Source organism: Peromyscus maniculatus, chromosome 13 (genome assembly GCF_049852395.1).
Source record: "Peromyscus maniculatus bairdii isolate BWxNUB_F1_BW_parent chromosome 13, HU_Pman_BW_mat_3.1, whole genome shotgun sequence".
Lineage (NCBI taxonomy): Eukaryota > Metazoa > Chordata > Mammalia > Rodentia > Cricetidae > Peromyscus > Peromyscus maniculatus.
The window spans coordinates 57,417,458-57,436,399 of NC_134864.1; the positions used below are offsets into that span (position 1 = coordinate 57,417,458).

Consider the following 18,942-nt stretch of genomic DNA (forward strand, 5'->3'; position numbering starts at 1 on the left):
TTTTATTGGTAAAGCTGTCAGAGACTGAAAAACACAAGAATATCTTTAGTATTTGGCAAAATTGAAAAGAAAAGATGGCAACCCTACGGGCAGGATTTAATTATCAGAAATGTCTTGTTTGTCTTTTATCGTATTTTAAAAATGAAGCTAGTTGCCAACACATGCAATTAGGAGACATCAGGAAACACTCAGTAGTTTTCAGAAAAGTCAGAAGAAAAGTCCAGGGAAACCCCTGGCTGTGCCGTAGATAGACTTTCTCTCCCCCAGCTCCTCCACAGTGGCTCCTCCCCTCTTAGCCATGGCCAACACCGATGCTTGCAACCCTTCCGTAGGTTTATGAGGCAAACCAGACTGTCATATTTCTAAGATGCCACCAATCACAGCTCCTGTCAATAAGAATTTATATGGACCTGGAGATTCTTTTTTTTGTTTTTGTTTATTTCTCTGTGTAGCCCTGGCTGACTTGGAACTCACTGTGTAGACCAGTCTGGCCTTGAACTCAGAGATCTACCTGCCTCGGCCATGGGAGTGCTGGGATTAAAGGCATGGGCCACCACACGTGGCTGCAGATCTGGGGATTTTTAAAGATAGGTGTTATTATGTGTAAACTTAAAGCAATATGGACTGATTATTTTGACTCATCACACAAACTCCTATAAGTTTTATTGATCTCGTATATTTACATTTCATTTACATACATTTTCATGCTTAATTATAACTAGATCTGTCATGTAGCTTTATCACAGAACAGTAAACTCATTAAGTATAGCAAGTCTCTGAAAAAGAAAAATACTAAAAGTTTGGACAATTAACTCTATGAGGGTGATTCTCTGTGTCTTTAGTAGGAAAAATGGGGATAAAAGTTTGTCTGTTAAGTACTTGGAAACAATTGAATTCATCATGACCTTGACTGAATTAAAAGACAGCGCAAACAATCCAGTGAGTCAGATGCTTCCCTGTGACCCGGTGTTTGTGTCTGTGAAGTCTGACTTTACTCTGGAGGCAGTTCATGCTCTTTACATCTTCCTTCAACAAAGAAATCACGATAGTAATTCCTGTCGATAGTAATTCCTGTCTGTGGAAACCCTCTTGGATTACCTTATCTGGAGGCTCAGAGCCATTTGCTTGGTTTGGATTTAAGGCTATGTGCTTTAAAGTTTAAATAATACAATGATTGGAAAATGAATGCCTTTAGAGAAGATTAAAACAATTTGTTTACCTTGAACTTTATGCAGGAAAGGTAACATGTAAACTAAATGAAATTACATTCAAAGATTAAGTTAGAAATGAAAGAAGTTAAACTTTTGACTTATTGGTTCTTTAGAAAAAGAAGAAAAAATGCTGTATGTATGTAAATATGATCTTAAGATAGGCTGGTCACCCTACTTCCTCCAAGAAGTTCTGGAAATTCGAAAAGCTTTTAGACATGAATAACATGGCCAAATACCCATGTATTTTTTTTTTTGTGGGGGTGGGAGTCTGTCTTAGAACTTGTCATGTAGATCAGGGTGGCCTTGGGCTTACAGTGATCTCCTTCTGCGCCACTACACCCAGCTTCTTTAAAAGACTTCTGCGTAATTATATCTAATATTTGAAATCATAAGTAAAGTTTACTTACTAAGGCTGCATGGGAATTTGCTTTCAAACACATTTTCAAGATGATACCTACAAACCAACACTTAGAACCAGCAATGACCGATTCGTTTCCGTCTCGGGTGTTTTCTTCAAACAAAACCTTGTGTTAGGCAATAAAATACAGTAGTGCTGGGAACTGAACTCAGGTCTGCTGGAAGAGCACCAGTGCTCTTCCCTGAGGAGCAATCTCTGCAGCCTCACAGAGCTTAGGCAAGGCAGTGATCCCCCTGCCCCATCCTGACGACTGATCCTGTCCCTTGACTTGGGCACCTATGAAGCACTCTCTACCTTTATTCCTTCAAGCTCATTCTTTAAATCTTTAGTGATTTGCAATAACTAGGTAGATAACCTGGAGCAGGAAAGAATCATATTTAATGACCAGTCAAGGTGATGGAAATTAATCTTGGGTTTATTAAAATATGTATTTCCAGAAGAAGATAGCAAATGAGGAGATAATGGGTATGGGGTGGGCCTGCTCGCGGGCATTTCCATCATGGTGGTAGCACCAGCTGTTAAACCCTGTTTACCGGTCCCATGGTAAGTAAGCACTCTGTCAGCGAGCTGTGCTCCTGGTGCATTCCCAACATAGACTGAGAAGGTAGTAGCTTAGCAGGAGACATTGCCCTCGCCATTTTCCTGATAGCTATGAACTGTGCTGTTAGCCATGAACTGTAGGGTTAGAACAAGGGTGTTCGGTTACCAAGGTTGATGAAGGGCGATCACGGGATGTAGAAATGCCTGGGGCTTTAGAATTGGATTGGCTGGTGTTTTCTTGTCTTGGCTAGTCTAGGAAATGCTTACTTTTTACAAAAATATCAAGCTGAAGTGGAAAAGATCCTCACTTTCATATCTTTTATGAAAAAAAATCTATTAGTATAATGGTTAAGTTAAACCTTTTAAATAAGAATTCTTACTCTTTCTTTGGGGGTTTTTGGACCTCCATTAAAAATATTAGTATCATTAGTGTATTATATATTAGCAACAAATTATAACATGAAAATAATGGTGAGTTTTTGTTTTTATCTCTCAACAGTGGAAAGAGTGGAGCGAGAAAACCTTTCAGACTATTGTGTTCTGGGCCAGCGTCCAATGCATTTACCAAATATGAACCAGCTGGCATCCCTGGGGAAAACCAACGAACAGTCTCCTCATAGCCAAATCCACCACAGTACTCCAATCCGAAACCAAGTGCCCGCATTACAGCCCATCATGAGCCCTGGGCTTCTCTCACCCCAGCTCAGTCCGCAGCTGGTCAGGCAGCAAATAGCCATGGCCCACCTGATAAACCAACAGATAGCCGTGAGCCGGCTCCTGGCTCACCAGCACCCTCAAGCCATCAACCAGCAGTTCTTGAACCATCCACCCATCCCCAGAGCAGTCAAGCCAGAGCCAACCAACTCCTCTGTGGAAGTCTCTCCTGATATCTACCAGCAAGTTAGAGATGAGCTGAAAAGGGCCAGTGTGTCACAAGCTGTCTTTGCAAGAGTGGCGTTCAACCGCACCCAGGTACAGAGACCACCATTCTCACTGGGGACCCAGGGTCAGAGGAGGGGAGAGATGTGGCGTGTCTTCATAATAATACCTTCAGAATGTTTTGTGGAGATGATGAGGAGATGGCTCAGGAGATGCTTGCTGTCAAAGCATGAGGCCCTGAGTCCAGATCCCCAGCACCCATGGAAAAGCTGGGCACTGGGCACACATCTTTAAGCCTAGCATGGGCGAGGTGGCAAGGGGAATCTGGAGCTCTCAGGCCAGCAAGTCTACTCAATCTGTGAGCTCCAGGGTGAGCAAAGAGACCCTGTCTCAATGAAAAGAGTGGAGATGCATAAGGAAGACCACAATGCCAACCTATGGTCTCCACGGGCAGGTGCACCCCTGTACATACATCATACACACATGGCACACATACTATACAGAACAAATATGAATTTCAGAGCACACGTAATTTAATAATATTCTTCTGTCATGATATAATGTCACCACTCATCCCTACAAGATCTTAATGAATTAATTTCAATAATGTAACCAATATCTGAGATGCTACCATCCAGCTCAGCTGCTGGCATCTTCCCGATGAGTGACCAGGTGTCTGTGTGCGCTCCATCCTCATCCTGTGTTTTCCTGGATAGACCCTTGATGGTGAATTTTGGGATTATCTTCACCACCGTTTAAAAAAATATTTGAGACTAGTTGTAAAAAAACTATTTATGCATGCTCAAATAGCCTGTTTTTAAATCTTTTTTTGAACATTATGAAAATATTTCTACAAATGTTTCAACATGTACAAGTCAGATTTGAAATAGTAACATATAGATTACTTGTACTTTTAATGTTTCAGAAGAATTACATGCGAATATAATTTTGAGTGATAGAGGTGAACAGTTCCTTCACACATATGTTGTCCTACTGAGGGAGCTCATTTGAAAGATTTTCCCCCATTTGTGCTTCTTAACTGGGTGTGTATCAGAATGGAGTGATGTTAAAATAAACATTTCAGAGCTCATCCCAGAGCTTCTGCTTTAGGAAGTGTAGGATAGGTCGTAGAGAATTTGATTTCTTACAAGGTCTGCGGTGGTGCAGATGTTACAGGCTCAGGGTGGAGGGGTATATTCTGCAAACCTCTAATGGGTAAAGAGGCTTAGCCTGGGGAACTAATGGCCTCAGCGGTGAACAAAGTGTAGCCAGGAGTGTGCTGGATAACACAGGGGAACATAAGCAGTCGGGACCCTGGAAGCTGGGATTGAGGGACATTTAGGACAGTATGGGCAAGGTGAGTCATCAGGAACCCAGCAGGCTGGAGCTCAGTGGCCTTACTGCATGTGAGGTAGGGAAATAGGAAGGTGAAACCTTCGTGGGTCCTGGGTGGAAACTTGAAAAACTTGAATTTTAGGTTTCTGGGGGAAGTAGGCCTTGAAGGTTAATAAAATTTAGTGAAGATCAAGGAATGTATTTAAGCTAATGGAATTCATAAGGAAAATATTGAGTCAAAAACTGTGGGGATGGTTGGTAGTTGATAATAAAACTAAAGACGCTGGTTGGAGATCATAGGTCAAAAAAGATCTTTAAGAAGATGAGGAGATGGCTCAGGAGATGCTTGCTGTCCAAGCATGAGGCCCTGAGTCCAGATCCCCAGCACCCATGGAAAAGGTGGGCACTGGGCACACATCTTTAAGCCTAGCATGGGCAAGGTGGCAAGGGGAATCTGGAGCTCCTGGCTTTAAGAACTTACTAAAAGTTTTGAACTTTCAGTACTGGAAAAGCCAAAGGTCTCATGTGGGAATGTCCTGTGACTCAATAAGGAAACTTTGATCTTTGGAAGGGTTTGGTTTTTCTCGGTTATAGCAAGTGGGTAGGACTGCCAGTTAGGAGGCTTCTCAGAGAGACCAGCTGAAATGTGGGCAAGTTCTGAATGAGACTGGGCAGTAGAGAGGGGTGTAGCGTCAAGAATCATATCGGGAGTAAAGTTGTGGCTGGTGTGTTAGCGCATACAGGGTGAAGCAGTAACGATGTATCAGGGCTTGAGCCTGATGACTGGAAGTGAAGGTAGAATTAGGAGAAACATCAAGGGAGACACTGCAGGAGTGGCCGAGAAAGGCCGCAGTGATTGTTTGGGATCTAGTTGTCTTCACTTTGAAACGCTGGCAGATTTCGTATGAAGACTGGCAGTGAACATTGAAATTATAAGTTTGGCACTAAAAACAGTGGGTAGGGGTAGACTAAGAGATTGGAAAAGTGTTTCAAAGCCCAGGATTTAAACTAGAGGAGGGAAAGGTAGCGTGATGGGATGGTTTGATAAGAAACCGTCAGTTCCAGGTTCCCCGGAGCGGTGCTGTTTGGGGAGGTTGTGGACTCTTAGGACGTGGAGTCCTGCTGGGGGAAATATGTCACTGTGGATGGACTTTGAGGGTTGATTGCTTCCTGTTTTCTTTCTCTGCTTGTCTGTGTGTCCACGAAAATATAAATCTTCCTGCCCCTTCCAAATCCTACACCTTTCTTGCTATTATGAGCTTACAAGCCAATTATGCCCCCTTCATTTGCATTTGTCTTGAGATTTGTCACAGAAGCGGAAAAGTAACTAATGCAGGTATTAACCACTCCCACCTTCAGAACCAGGAAATGCCAGAAGAGTGAGTAACAGGCCATGGAGTAATAGGGAGATGATAGCAAAAGTGAAGGGACTCTAGAACAGGAGTTCTCAACCTGTGGGTCATGACCCCAGGGGGGTCCCATATCGGATATCCTGCATATCAGATATTTACTTTATGATTCATAACAGCAGCAAAATCACACTTATGAAGTAGCAATGGAATACTTTTATGGTCGGGGGTCCCCACAACATGAGGGACTGTGTTAAAGGGCAGCCGCAGTAGGAAGATTGAGAACCACTGCACCAGAAGTCTCATACCTGGGTGGAAAGCCGAGATATATGGAGGAGAGTCTTGAGTTTATGCCACAAGATTTGGCATGGTGTCAGCTTTGGAGATGTCCTTATCAAATTTCTGAGGGGAGGTTCATTACATTGGTGAGGACAGGAGCAACTCTGTGGGGCTGAGGAGTGACTAAGGGCTCAGGCTGTAGACAGGCAGAGTGCTTTTTCAGTGGAGTGTTAGAAAGACGCCAGAAGCCGAGGACCCACTTGACTTTGATAGGAGTCCACTAAAGATGGGAGGCGCTTTGCAGCTCAGATCACATGAAGCAGTGATGGAGTCATTGATTGAGGTTGGGCAACTGCTGGCTGTGAGCAAGGACGAGGCCCTGGGGCCACTGGGGTTTGGTATTTATGTGTTTTTATGGAGAAGAGCAGGACAGGTGGAATCTCGGGCTCCCTCCGCTCGTCACTGCCTTATACATTCTTTTAACGGTAGAGCCTATCCCCATCACTTGAAAAACACATTTGGGGAGGCCCACACATATTTCTTGCATCTTCTTGGAACTTAAAAGACTCAGATGGCATTTGTGTGTTCATGGTTACCTAGACTGGAGTTGTGTAAGGCTCGGGCCCTTTGGAAAAAATCTGTTGCCTACTACTGAGAATACAAAGTGCAGGGAGGGACACGTCTATCTTCTGCAGTTCTCTGTGCGGTGTGTTCTTTAGCCTGTCATCTGTGCGCACGAATAGACATTTCATGATTGTCTAGCTCTGTGCACAGCTCTTTCGGCTAAGGATAAAACTGAAAGCATGGTTGTGCTACTTCAGATCTTCGAAGTGGAAACAGTGTACCTTCTACCTGAAGAGCATGAAGCATGAGAGAAGACTCACAGTGAGTCCAGACCACAGAGAGTTTGGGTGGGGGTGCTTGCTGCATCAAGGCACTAGGCTTCCGGAGGTCTGTCTTCTCCCGGGGAATCCTTTCTGTCTCTTTTCCTGGATTAAAGATTTTTCTTTGGCATTGCCACCTTTGAAGTGCCAGGTTATAAAAAGGTCTAATTGAAGCACAGAACACATTTTATTATTTCCCTCCTGCTATTAAATTTGTAAGATGGCTACGCCCAGAAAGAAACATTCACTTTCAATCAACATGAGCTTGGGGTTCATGGGCCAGCCTTGAGGATATCAAATGGAAACTACATAGGAATGTATGAGTATTTCCTTTTTAAATTCTGCTTTTAATTTGGGAAAGCTTTTCATCCCTCTGGGATCATAACCTGTTGTGTATAAGCCCAGCCTAATCAAGGTAGATGGTATTGACAGAATGACATAGTTTGAACTTGAGCAGAGGTCAGCGGGCAGATTGTTTTTGCTGTGTTCTGCAGCCGCTAACAGCACAAATGGGCAGCTGCTTTTGCCAGCTGTATTGTTAAATGGGAAATACAGTGTAGCATACCCCATGAAACTAGCCATGGATTTTCCAAATAGTGAGGCCTTTTTGAGTGGAATCAGACATTTCTGGCTTATAGAGTAACTTGCCAGGTGAAATTCATATGTAAAAATGGTTAATGGCATATTAGCCATTTTCTAGAAGGAATGTTAACTTCTCGTCTGTACAGAACCAGAACCATTCATTTTTGTTAGGCATCTGGAGACATTATCATTGGTTGCTCTCTTGATGTATAGCCTGTTCTCATGTGTCTGAGTATTTTACAGAACTCATTGACATCTCCAGGACTCATCTGTTATTAACGCTAATAAAAAGTGGTGTGTCACGTGACAGTTGGTGTCCTTGCATTTCTGCTTGAAGATTTAACAAGAAGTTTGACTAATTTGTATATGTGTAGGTATGCAGAAACTAAAATCATCTGCAAACATTCATCAGTAAGAATATAAACACGAGAGCCTTGTCTGCCTGCTTTTAAGACTTCCAGATGAAAAACCTCATGCTTACAGTAAATGGTATTTGAAAACTGTATGTTATTGAAACAGACTATTCATTACCTTAAATGGATGATCTATTTACCATTTGATTATGTAAAATGACATGACTAGGGGCTGTATTTCCAAGAGTTTTTTTTTTTCATTAATTTTTTTAGGTGAATACATAGTGACAGGTTTTATCTTGGCATTTCCATGCATAAATGCTGTCGTATTGCTATGGTTTGTGCTCACTGTTCCCCTCCCCCACCGTCCTCCTGTGTCCCTTGCCCACTCCTGCCCTTACTGGTTTTTAATACACTTTAATTGATACATAAGTCTTTCAAAGTCATTTATGCATCTGCCTGGTAGCACCTTGTTTTGTATAATACTCATGGCTTCTAGTTTTGGAAATAGATGACCTCTGCAGTCTTTTGGTTTTTTTTTTTTTTTTTTTTACTGTTATTTGTAATCATTTTTACATTTTTCTTCCTGTTCACCAACAAAACATGAGTTGTATAAGCTAAGAATATAAGTTGAGTTCATGTTCTGTACAAGGGAGTCAGCATATGTCAGTAGTGCCAGGATGGGAGCTCTCCAGGGTGGCCCGAGGCTGATGTAGTCATGGACACAGCGTGTGCAGTCGCGCTGTAGCTGGACAGGCCTTGTGGAAGAGACGGGCAGTCGGGCTTGCCATGCCCTTTTATAGCCCAAGGGGCTCAGGGAGAACAGTGAGGTGACGGCACCGGCTGATTTCTTACCTGTCCACTTCCAGCACTTTCTCTCGTGGTCTCTGTGGGGCCACAGAGGCAGGTAGATACCCTTGCATTGTTTGTGATCCCCCACACTCATGCCTGTTCTGATGTGGGGTCTTCATCTGAAGGACTCTCCTCAGGCTACTAGATGTTGGCAGAGATCTGGAAAACCTTAGCCACTGTGTGACAGGAACCACACAGCGACAGCCCACGGCTTCATGCCTTGTGGAGATTTCCCTGACACTCCAGAGCTCTCTGTATAGGCCTGGGTTTAATTTTTCCCTCCATTGCCCCCTATAGCTCTCCCTTGGAAGCATTTTATTAATAAACCTTTTTTTTTTTTTGGTTTTTCGAGACAGGGTTTCTCTGTGCAGTTTTGCACCTTTCCTGGAACTCACTTGGTAGACCAGGCTGGCCTCAAATTCACAGAGATCCGCCTGCCTCTGCCTCCCGAGTGCTGGGACTAAAGGCATGCGCCACCACCGCCCGGCTAATAAACCTTTTATGTAGGAACCTTTATCTCATGACTATAGATCCATGCCTTTTCTATGTAGCTGACATTTGGTCATGCCATGCGAGTAGAAACTTGAGTAGAGCGTAGCATCAGAATGATGCCCATTCACTCCACAGAGCACCTGCCATGTGCTGTATGAGGCGGGTATGGCTGTGTCTGCCGCTTGCTTTGGAAACATTATCATTATAGTTACTTTAAACCTGAAGCCTGGTAGCTCTTCCGTTCACTGAAAGGAAAACAGAATTATTGAGACTGACTTAGGGATATTGAATCGGGGGCAGGGCAGTTGAGATTGAGGCTAGGAATGAGGGAATGTGACCATGAGTAGGAGTAAGATTCAGGAGAGGAGTGGGATTCGAGGTTTAAGAGTCCTACCACTGTTAACTGGAGTGAGAAGCAGCGTCCCTAGTCTGAGCTGTGGCACACTGGTAATATGTCCCCAACAGCCTTGCTCCTTGGAACTGCACCTCTGCAGCGCTCTCTCCCAGGTACAGGTGGTGCCTGCTGAATAGTGATTTCTGTCAGGTTTTGACTTCACATGTTTTCTTCTGTGTCTGTATCCTGAATTCATTGTAAGTTGGCACCACCTTTCTCTCGATAGATCTGTAGACATGAAGTAAACCACTTGGTTATCTGCGGCGTTTGTGGTTTACCCATTTCAGTGTGATTGTGAATCCTAATTTTAAGCATTCTGTTTTCTTTGTTAAAGTATAGACTTGAAAACATTGATCAGAGGCGTATATAGGATGAAAGGCTCATGGCAATGTTTAAGAGTTAGTATTTCTGGTGTCCACTGACCTAAAATAAGTAATGTTTCATAAAATATGTAGAGTGACTTTTACTTAATAGATAAACTATTCTCTAATTTATTTAAAAAATCCAATGACCTACATATTCATATGTTCAGAAGTCCCCATTTCCTAACCCTGCTTCTCCTCCGAGACCTTCCATCTGAGCAAATCTGTTAAATGAAGTAGAGGAAGCTTTGATCCAAACTAGGGTAAATCCAGTGGAACGAATGTGCTGCCACACGTGAATGGGGGCACGGGAATGCCAGAAAAGGGAGATTGGGGTGACCCTCATATCCCTTCTCCCTTTCCCTTTACATTGGCAGCAGAGTGCAGGGGCACCCCGGCACGGGGAGTCGGGAAGAAGATGTTTGCACCTCTTGGGAGCAAGACTTTTCTCAGGCTTGTTGTTCATGTAGCCCTGTCCATTTTCTTTTCCTCTAGCAGAGGGGGTGAGTAAGACTTGCTGAGCTGACCCTTGGGGACATATTTTTGGTGGAAGAATAGATGCGTGTAATGGGAGTGTGCTCCTTTAGAACAGTAGGTTTCTGATTCAGTGTCCTGCTACTTCAGTTTAGTGAAAATTCATGGATGTTTATCAGAGGTCTCCCTGGAGAAACAGTGTATGTGCCCTGGTCTTATCTGATAGAGAACAGGACCCCCCCAAACCCTGTGGGGACTCATTTGATTGACCTGTTCTCATTTTTTAAAATGAGAATTTGCAGGAAAAAAATCCGCAGGTTACTCATCAAAGCCTCGTCGTTTGAAGAAACTTAAGAGCAGGGTCATAAATACAATTTATGAAGTCACTCAGCAACTGGAGAATGTTTTCAGCAGATTGGAAAATTAGATTGAATGATGTATCAGAAAATTTGGCAGGAAGGCCAGCTGTTGAAAATGCAAACGTCCATTGTATGAAATGGCGTAGATTTTGATTTAAGCTTTGTCTACACAGTGTTTGGAATATATGCATGCCCCAAAACTGTTAGGGTTAAATTTTCTAAGAACTTGCTAAACATTAGGATTTGAGGCAGCATGGTCAGAATGAGATCCGTGACAACTAGAAGGAAATCGTAGCTACAAGTTCTCAGGAGTCTAAGTATGAGTCACTTTTGGAAGAGACAAAAATTGTCTTTTAATTTCATTGTTTGATTTATGCATATTGTTATCCAGAGATGGGCATAATCTAATTATGCATTGCAGTTTATATTTGTATGAAACTTCACCTCCAAGACATTCATATTCGTTGTCAGCTGAAATAGTGTCAGTTATGATTATTTCTCAATATCTAGTTGGGATCTAGGCTCTTTGCAAGTCAAGGACCACAGTGTAAATTTAGGGCCTTGACTCCATGGTCCAGTGAGCTGGTTATAAAATAACAAGGACACATGTGAGCAAAAGGAAGTCCACTCCTGAAAGGTGGGCTATCGATGTAAAATGTTACAGATCGGGCATGAGCATGTTATTGAGTTTTGAAGTAAATAATATGCCCTCTTTTGATTTCAGAACATTAAATTAATAAAGTGGGGAGAGATGGCCTTGCTTACTTCATAAAATAGTCTTTCATTTCAAAATCACTGGCTTGAATTCTCAGATTGAGAGATTGTAATAATATTAATATCTGACCAGATAGCAGTGTCTCGGAGTTATTGGATGGTGTGTGTGTGTGTGTGTGTGTGTGTGTGTGTGTGTGTGTAGCGGGGAGGTTCTCTAGATAGAATCTTACTTTAGCACCATCCATACATATAAAGAATATTGTCAATTAGCATCTTTTAAGCCTCCTCAGCCAAAAAGCATGAGTTGGTTAGTTCAAGGATGAAAGTGTACAGGCTTAGCTTGCTCTGTCTGTGCCTTCGGTAAAGGGGAGGTTGATTTGGCAAATAGAGAACTGCACAATTCAACCTCCCTCCCTGATCCACCTGAAATAGAAAATACAGGTAGCAGAAGGTGAAAAGATTTGTTTTTTTTTCTCCCTCCTATGAAACAGAGAATCAGAGTAAGCCAACATGATGGTGACTGTCTTGTCTGTTCCTCCTGCCCCTGACCAATGGCCTAACAAGTTAGTCACCAGATTCATTATAGAAAATTCAAATTTTCTATGACTAGGAAATAGAAGATTCCATTTTGGTGATAATTTTGAAAGTCATTTTTCACCATTGTCTACCAAGGACTGGTCCACTCATTTCACACAGAGGGCATCTTCATCTTCAATATTTGTATCTGCCACTCTTGGAGATGTCTTAGTAAAAACCTAGGTTTCTGGGGTAAACATCCATTGTTGTATTCTCTAACTAATCTTTAAAGTCATAGGTTGAATTTTACAGTTTTGTAAAAATTTCACTAAGGAAACGGGAACACATTTTATCCTTGTTCAGTTAATAAGCATTAAAACAGTATATTCAGGGAGTGTTCTTTCCATGACTATTGATTAGAATGAGGACCCGTTGGCTGGGGGTTAAGCGCATGTTTGTTCAAATAAAGTGCATGAACTTTTAGAGCCCAGAAATGCTGCAGCATAAATATAACTATATCCATTTGAAATCAGTTGGGAATTTCCAAGCAATTTCAATCTCTACAATTTCTGTGCCAAAATGATCACTATAGACTATGGCATCTGCTTCTGAACTTCTCTTAACCACTACCATGCCCATCTGGAGCACTTTGCAAATCATGGCTGGTAGACACATGCTTGTGCACATACCATGTCTGTCTTCAGCTTTATGTATTGCTAAAGCAAAATCTTCATGAATAAGAAAAAGACCTTATAAAATCAAATTCATACTTGAACCACTTTGGTATTTTTCTAATTTATAGATTTCCAGTTTATTATAAAGGTTGGTTTTGATTTATGAAATTAGCTTTATGATCCACTAATAACTATGACCCAAGATTAAATAACGACAGCACTTTAGGCTTATTTTAAATCCTTTCAGTGTTACATAGGAAAAGAAAGTGTGACTTTACTTTTCTGAATTACAATTCAGAACCAAGATATACAATTATATCTTGGTAGTTGCTGCTTTTGAGACAGGGTCTCCTGTAGCTCAGGCTGTCCATGAACATGCTAGGAATCTATCCATGGCCTTGAACTCTTAATCCTCCTGTTTCTACCTCCCAAGTTCTAGAATCACAGGCTTGTGCTATCTTGCCCAACAACAATTACTATCTTAACTTCAGCTTATCTGAAAAACTCATAGTCATTCCACTTTATATAACTATTACCCTTCTTTATATTTCCTTCTACCCCAAATAATTTAATTATCCTGCCTCCTAAACGTTATTATTTATATTTTGCCTTATATATGAGAAAATATAGCTGACATACTTTGAATACATTTCAACATGTTCTACTCATGTTCACATTTAACAGGTATTTATTATATATTTAGAAGCTATTCTAGGCATCACAATGATTTGTGGCCTTTATTGAGCTCTTGGTCCTCAGAAAGGGGGCAGCCCTCCCATGGGAGTCAGCAACACATGGCACATCAAGTTGAGGCAGGACAAACTCCTCCTCCCTGCATCAAGGCTGAGCAAGGCATATCACCATGGGGGATAGGTTCCAAAAAGCCAGCTCATGCGCCAGAGACAGATCCTGGTCCCACTGCCAGGGGCTCCACAAATAGACCAAGCTACACAACTGTATCCCACATGCAGAGGGCCTAGGTCAGTCCTATGCAGTCTCCCTAGCTGTCAGTCTAGAGTCTGTGAGCTCCCACAATCTCTGGTCAGCCATCTGTGTGGGTTTCCACACCATGATCTTGAACCCGCCCCCCTAACTCCCCGGCTCCTACAATCACATTTTAAAACCAGTAATTCTATTGTGGTGTGTAAGTGCCATAGTCTCAGATGAACGAGGCAAGAATGGGTACTTTTGACCCTGGAGGTAATAGGAATTAAAACATAAATCTTACAGCAGGAAAGAACACAGTACTATGATGTCACAAGACACTTTGCGCTACTACGATGCTTTACTCATATTTAAAAGCATCTGACATATTTGAAATAGAAATAATCAGTAAATGTACTTTTTGTTTTGTGTTTGGAAAGTACCAATCTTGCTAATGTTGTGATAAAATAGCCAAACTAGTAAATGTGGAGAGCAGATTATCAACAGCTGTTTCATAGAACATTCATGGAAATGAGGGATAACCAGGGCCCAGAACTTTATTAATGAGCTAGTCATGGGGCCTGGAATTTGCAGTGCATGTGAAAGCCCTGTCTGTGCCCAGAACTGAGTGCATCACTGACCAAGTGTTTCCAAAGAGAACCTGTTCAGTCAGTCCTCTATTTGGTGCTAATGTGTTTAGAACATTTTGGCTTTGAATGTGCATGCACAGCCCTGCTGTAGTACCTGTTACTTCCCAAAGACAAGATGGAGCAACAGGTAAGAAAGAGTAACATGGCAGTGTTCATGAAATATGCCTGCTGTTGCTAGATTCTGTGGGTTAAAAATGGCAGACATGACAAGAACTGGGCTTCGGATGTCCCTCTGTTGGGCACGGCTCCCTGTGGCTTGGACAGGGCTGTGGTACTTAGAGAACACAGGCTCTTTGGCTTTAAGGATGCTCCGCTGTACCCATTATCTTGTGATGCATGTGTAATATGTTCTGATGTGGCAGGTACCATGGTCAAGTTTTGTTGCATGCACCGGGAAGAAGGTTTCTCACGACATAAGTATCTTATTTATAAGTTTCAGCCTTACGGTGTATGATGTAGTTGTTCCAAAGTGGGATTTACAAGTCACAAAAAAAAACTCAGTTTCAGTGATTGTTCTCAGCAAGTTGAATCAAATTATTTTGAAGGCTTCACGAGTTAGACTTTAAATATGTGAGCTGCTAGGGCCTGCTATAGACTCCTCACCCAAGATAAGACTCCCTCCCAGAAGTGGAATGGATAAGTGTTTATTTAAAGGTCTGGATTTTACATATCAGCAGCTCATCATCACGCACAAAATATAATCAACCCCCAATGACTTTATATGATGAGAGAGAGATAGTTTTTTTTTTTTTTTTTTTTTTTTTTTTGGTTTTTCGAGACAGGGTTTCTCTGTGTAGCTTTGCGCCTTTCCTGGAGCTCACTTGGTAGCCCAGGCTGGCCTCGAACTCACAGAGATCCGCCTGGCTCTGCCTCCCGAGTGCTGGGATTAAAGGCGTGCGCCGCCAACGCCCGGCTGAGAGATAGTTTTTATTGTATGAAGGCAGAGAGATAGTTTTTATACTGGCCAATATGAAAGATGGTGAGTAGTATAAATGTGAGACCAAATTAGTCCTGTGCACCTCAGTCCAAAGGAGGCTATATATGTGCACATACCTAGCCTTTTGGTACTTTGAATGATATGCCTCCGTCCTGTAACTGTTAACTTTTGTAAATGCATTTTTTATTTGCAGAGTACATTAATTCCCTTTAGGTGTTCAATTCCATCCAACGCATCCTACAAAATACGACATTCATAGGCTGTCTTTCTCAATAAAGAAATATTGTAATAAAAGAGAGATTTTATTAAACTAATGCAATAACGACATTTTCTTTGAGGATTTAGCACATCATTTTTAATAATAAAAATCAAATTGCCATTGTTGTGCCCAGTATACATTTTATTCAAATCAGACTAAGTACTCTGGCTTCATGGCTCAACAGAGCCCTGGGAGCTGGGGGTGGGGTGAGTATTTTTAGCATTACATAAATGAATTTCAACAGCCGGAATCATAGTACAGTGGTAGGTTATGGGAAACCAGCTATATTCGTAAACGGAGGGAGGGAGATATGCCTGGGGAGCGTCTAGAAGGCAAGGAAAGGAGATGAGGGAAACCGCTTCCTAAGGTAGGTCAGCTCTTAGGTGGTGGATGCTGGGAGGATCCACTGACCCGGCACTGCCTTCCAGGGTCTCTCTAACTCCAAGGGAACCTCTGACATGTTTGAGTTTGCCATGTGCAATGAGACTAGGAAGTAGACCTTACCTGACTTCTTAAGAGGGCAACGATGGTAATCGGTTGAATAATAACAGCAACCACGGTAACAGTAATATTCTCTTGTTACCCGAGACACCAGAACTGTGGGAAAATGAAGGCTGATCACGGGGAGAGCGGAATGGATGTAAGCAATACAGAGAGGTCCTTTCCTCGCTCTCTGCATTCAAGGAGTGGTCATAAGCACATCATACTGCAGGGCAAGTGGGGGAGTGGCCGGGGCCCTGGCAAATCCTCCTCTCCTCTCCTCTCCTCTCCTCTCCTCTCCTCTCCTCTCCTCTCCTCTCCTCTCCTCTCCTCTCCTCTCCTCTCCTCTCCTCTCCTCTCCTCTCCTCTCCTCTCCTCTCCTCTCCTCTTCTCTCTCTCCCCCCCCCCCCTGTCATGTTAACCCTGGAAAATGGAAGTGAGCCCACAGATTTTTCTAAATCTTACTATGGGTTATGGCATCTTTAGTTTCAAACACTATGCCGTTATAAACACACATATTTTCAGGCTCACTGTGGTACACTCTTGAGTCATACATTTTCAAAAGAGATGTCACTCGGTTTCCGAAAGGCTTGTCATTCAACACGTTGCATAATTTACTCACCTATCCCAGTCTGTCTTTAGTCTGTTCATGACTAAAGCACGCTGTGAGGAGATAGGGCGTATGTTTTCTGACGCTGCCAGTCTATGGGTTCCTAAAAAGTTTGCACTGTGTGATTTCCCGTGGAGCACAGCTCAGCAGCGCGTGTGAAGGGCTGATGTGACCTTCTCATAGCTACTCTTACCAGATCAGAGCCCAGAGCTTTCACTCTTTGCTGAATATGGTCAGCAAGTTGCTGTCTGGATTGAGTGACCTCTCTCTGTTGGAATAATATGGGAACACGGCAAGTTGCCTTTTCTGTCTCCCATTTCCACGGCCACAAGCAGCCATGTATGTAATTTACAGAAATGGAAATGGCCTCCAGCTAGTTAGATTCTTAGAGAAACACCAGGCTTTGGCCCCTCCACTCTCCCCCTACACACCTGGTGTATATCACTTTAAAAAATAAATTATGCCTCATTAAATTACAATTAAGTGGAATCATGATCATTTGTTTTTCTGGAAGGAAGATGTTTTGCATATTGAAAGCCTAATTTGTTGCAGGTGACAAAAAGGCTGAGCAGATTATCTAATATCGCTTCATTTGGGGGCGATGGCTGTTGCTTGGTTGGGTGTCTACACCGGTACTTCCAGGTCTTATTAATGTGCACGGTCGTCTTCACCTCAGAGTGTCTTATACCACTGTATCAGTTCTTGTACTCCCCCCATCCCGCGACCCCCGACTTAAGAAGGTGAACGTCCCTCCATTGTCTGGAGAAAGCATGGTCTCGACTCTTTCAGATGGTTTTCCAGCCCTTCCCCTTCCTGGCTGTACCTTTCCTTGCAGGTGTTACTCATCTTTTAAGGTTCAGCTAGATCCTGTTTCCGCCCCCCCCCCCAACAAAAACCTGCCCCCTCCAGTCCCGCAGCGGGCGATGCTTCTCCTCATTTTGAACCAAGATGGTGCGAGCTGTGTTTTGTGTGTATGACGTTTGTCATTTTTCCCATCTCCCCCCTTTTCCTTTTCTTCTCCACTCTTCTCCTGTCCCCTCCCCTCCTCTCCTCTTTCCTCTCCCCCCCTCCCCCCTCCTTTCCTCTCCTCTCCCTTCCCCTCCTCTCCCTCCCCCATCTCTCTCTCTCTCTGCCTACCTTTCTTCCGTGTTCCTATTTAGGACAGGCTCTCCCTGCATGACCCAGGGACAGCCCTGACCTCATGATCCTCCTGCCTCTGCTGGGATCGGTGGTGTGTGAGTATGAGCACCACACTTTGCCCATGCCTATAAAACCTTCCTCCCATGGTGCAGGAAATTCTTTGAAAGCCCATTCTTTCTCTTTTTGGTCTTTGAGCTTTTCCCCAAGTCATTACTGAGAAAGGAATTAATGGAGCTGCTGTTCTTTTGGCTAGGTATACTGAGTTTGGGAGTACCCTGGACAGGTGAGGGGAGGTATCTGGCTTAGGGTTTCTATAGATTTTTTTGTCCTGTGACCAATATGGTCTTAACTCCAGAAAGGTACCAAGTGCTTGAAAGCCACATGTATGGACTATCTGTTTAGATCCGGACATCTTGACCTGCCCTATGGGGGTCCAGGCAATCTGAAGCCTAGTCCATAGAGGTGTGTGCTCTCTTACAGGATTGAAAGTCTACCTAAGGTATTCTGCCAGCTGTCCCTGAGAAAGTGGCAAGGCTAGTGTAGAAGCTTGACAGTCAGTCCTGATAATGTTCACCACACCTTTCTGAGGATCAGCATGTACCCTGCACACTAACATAAGGAAACACTGCACCAATGGTGAGATATTGAAACTGAAAGCTCAGTGGCAGAAGTACAGTTCATTCAAGCTATTCCTCAGAAATGCTGTTTTACAACAGACAAAGGAAGGGCATGAATTTCTTTTACTTGAAGAATTCCCTCAGTTTCTTCCTTCTATCCTCGAAGATAGCCTACCCTGTATTACCAGGCAAGGCAGACTGAATTATACAATTGTACTTTGAATTCTTTTGATTTTAGCGAGTTCCTTCCAGACCTGTCTGTTCTCTTGGTGCTAGGGATGGTCTGGAAAGCTTGTAAACCACCCCGTTGATGGGTCAGGGAAAGACCCCGTGAGGCTCTCCTTGCCTAAACTTCTTTATTCCTGTGAGGTAGAACCCAAGAACTAATGTGGAGGCCATGCGCACTCTGTGCCAACCTGTCCCTTGCAGGCGGCATGTTTCCTTGTCTTATGGGAAGCAGGCTAACACCACGGAGGAAACTATGTATTGCCCACAAAGAGGCAAATACTTAATGGCCATTTTACTCAATACTGGCAGTATGTTTTAATATGATTACTGATATGAAACTTTAATAAGCAATATCCTGATTAATTTATTAATTCCCTTTCATGGCCTTTATATTGATAGGAGTGCATCTTTCTTCTTTTCTCTTCCAGAG

The 18,942-nt window shown here is 42.9% G+C and overlaps 1 protein-coding gene across 4 annotated transcripts in view; it reads left to right on the top strand.

Moving 5' to 3' along the window:
- Window positions 1–18,942, top strand: part of Satb2 (SATB homeobox 2) — a 207,669-nt gene that overhangs the window by 133,711 nt on the left and 55,016 nt on the right. For all 4 annotated transcript variants that reach the window (XM_076550365.1, XM_042260354.2, XM_006974897.4 and 1 more), the window contains one exon: window positions 2,669–3,141. In XM_076550365.1, coding sequence (XP_076406480.1) covers window positions 2,669–3,141 — 473 coding nt within the window. The remainder of the gene's footprint in view (window positions 1–2,668; window positions 3,142–18,942) is intronic.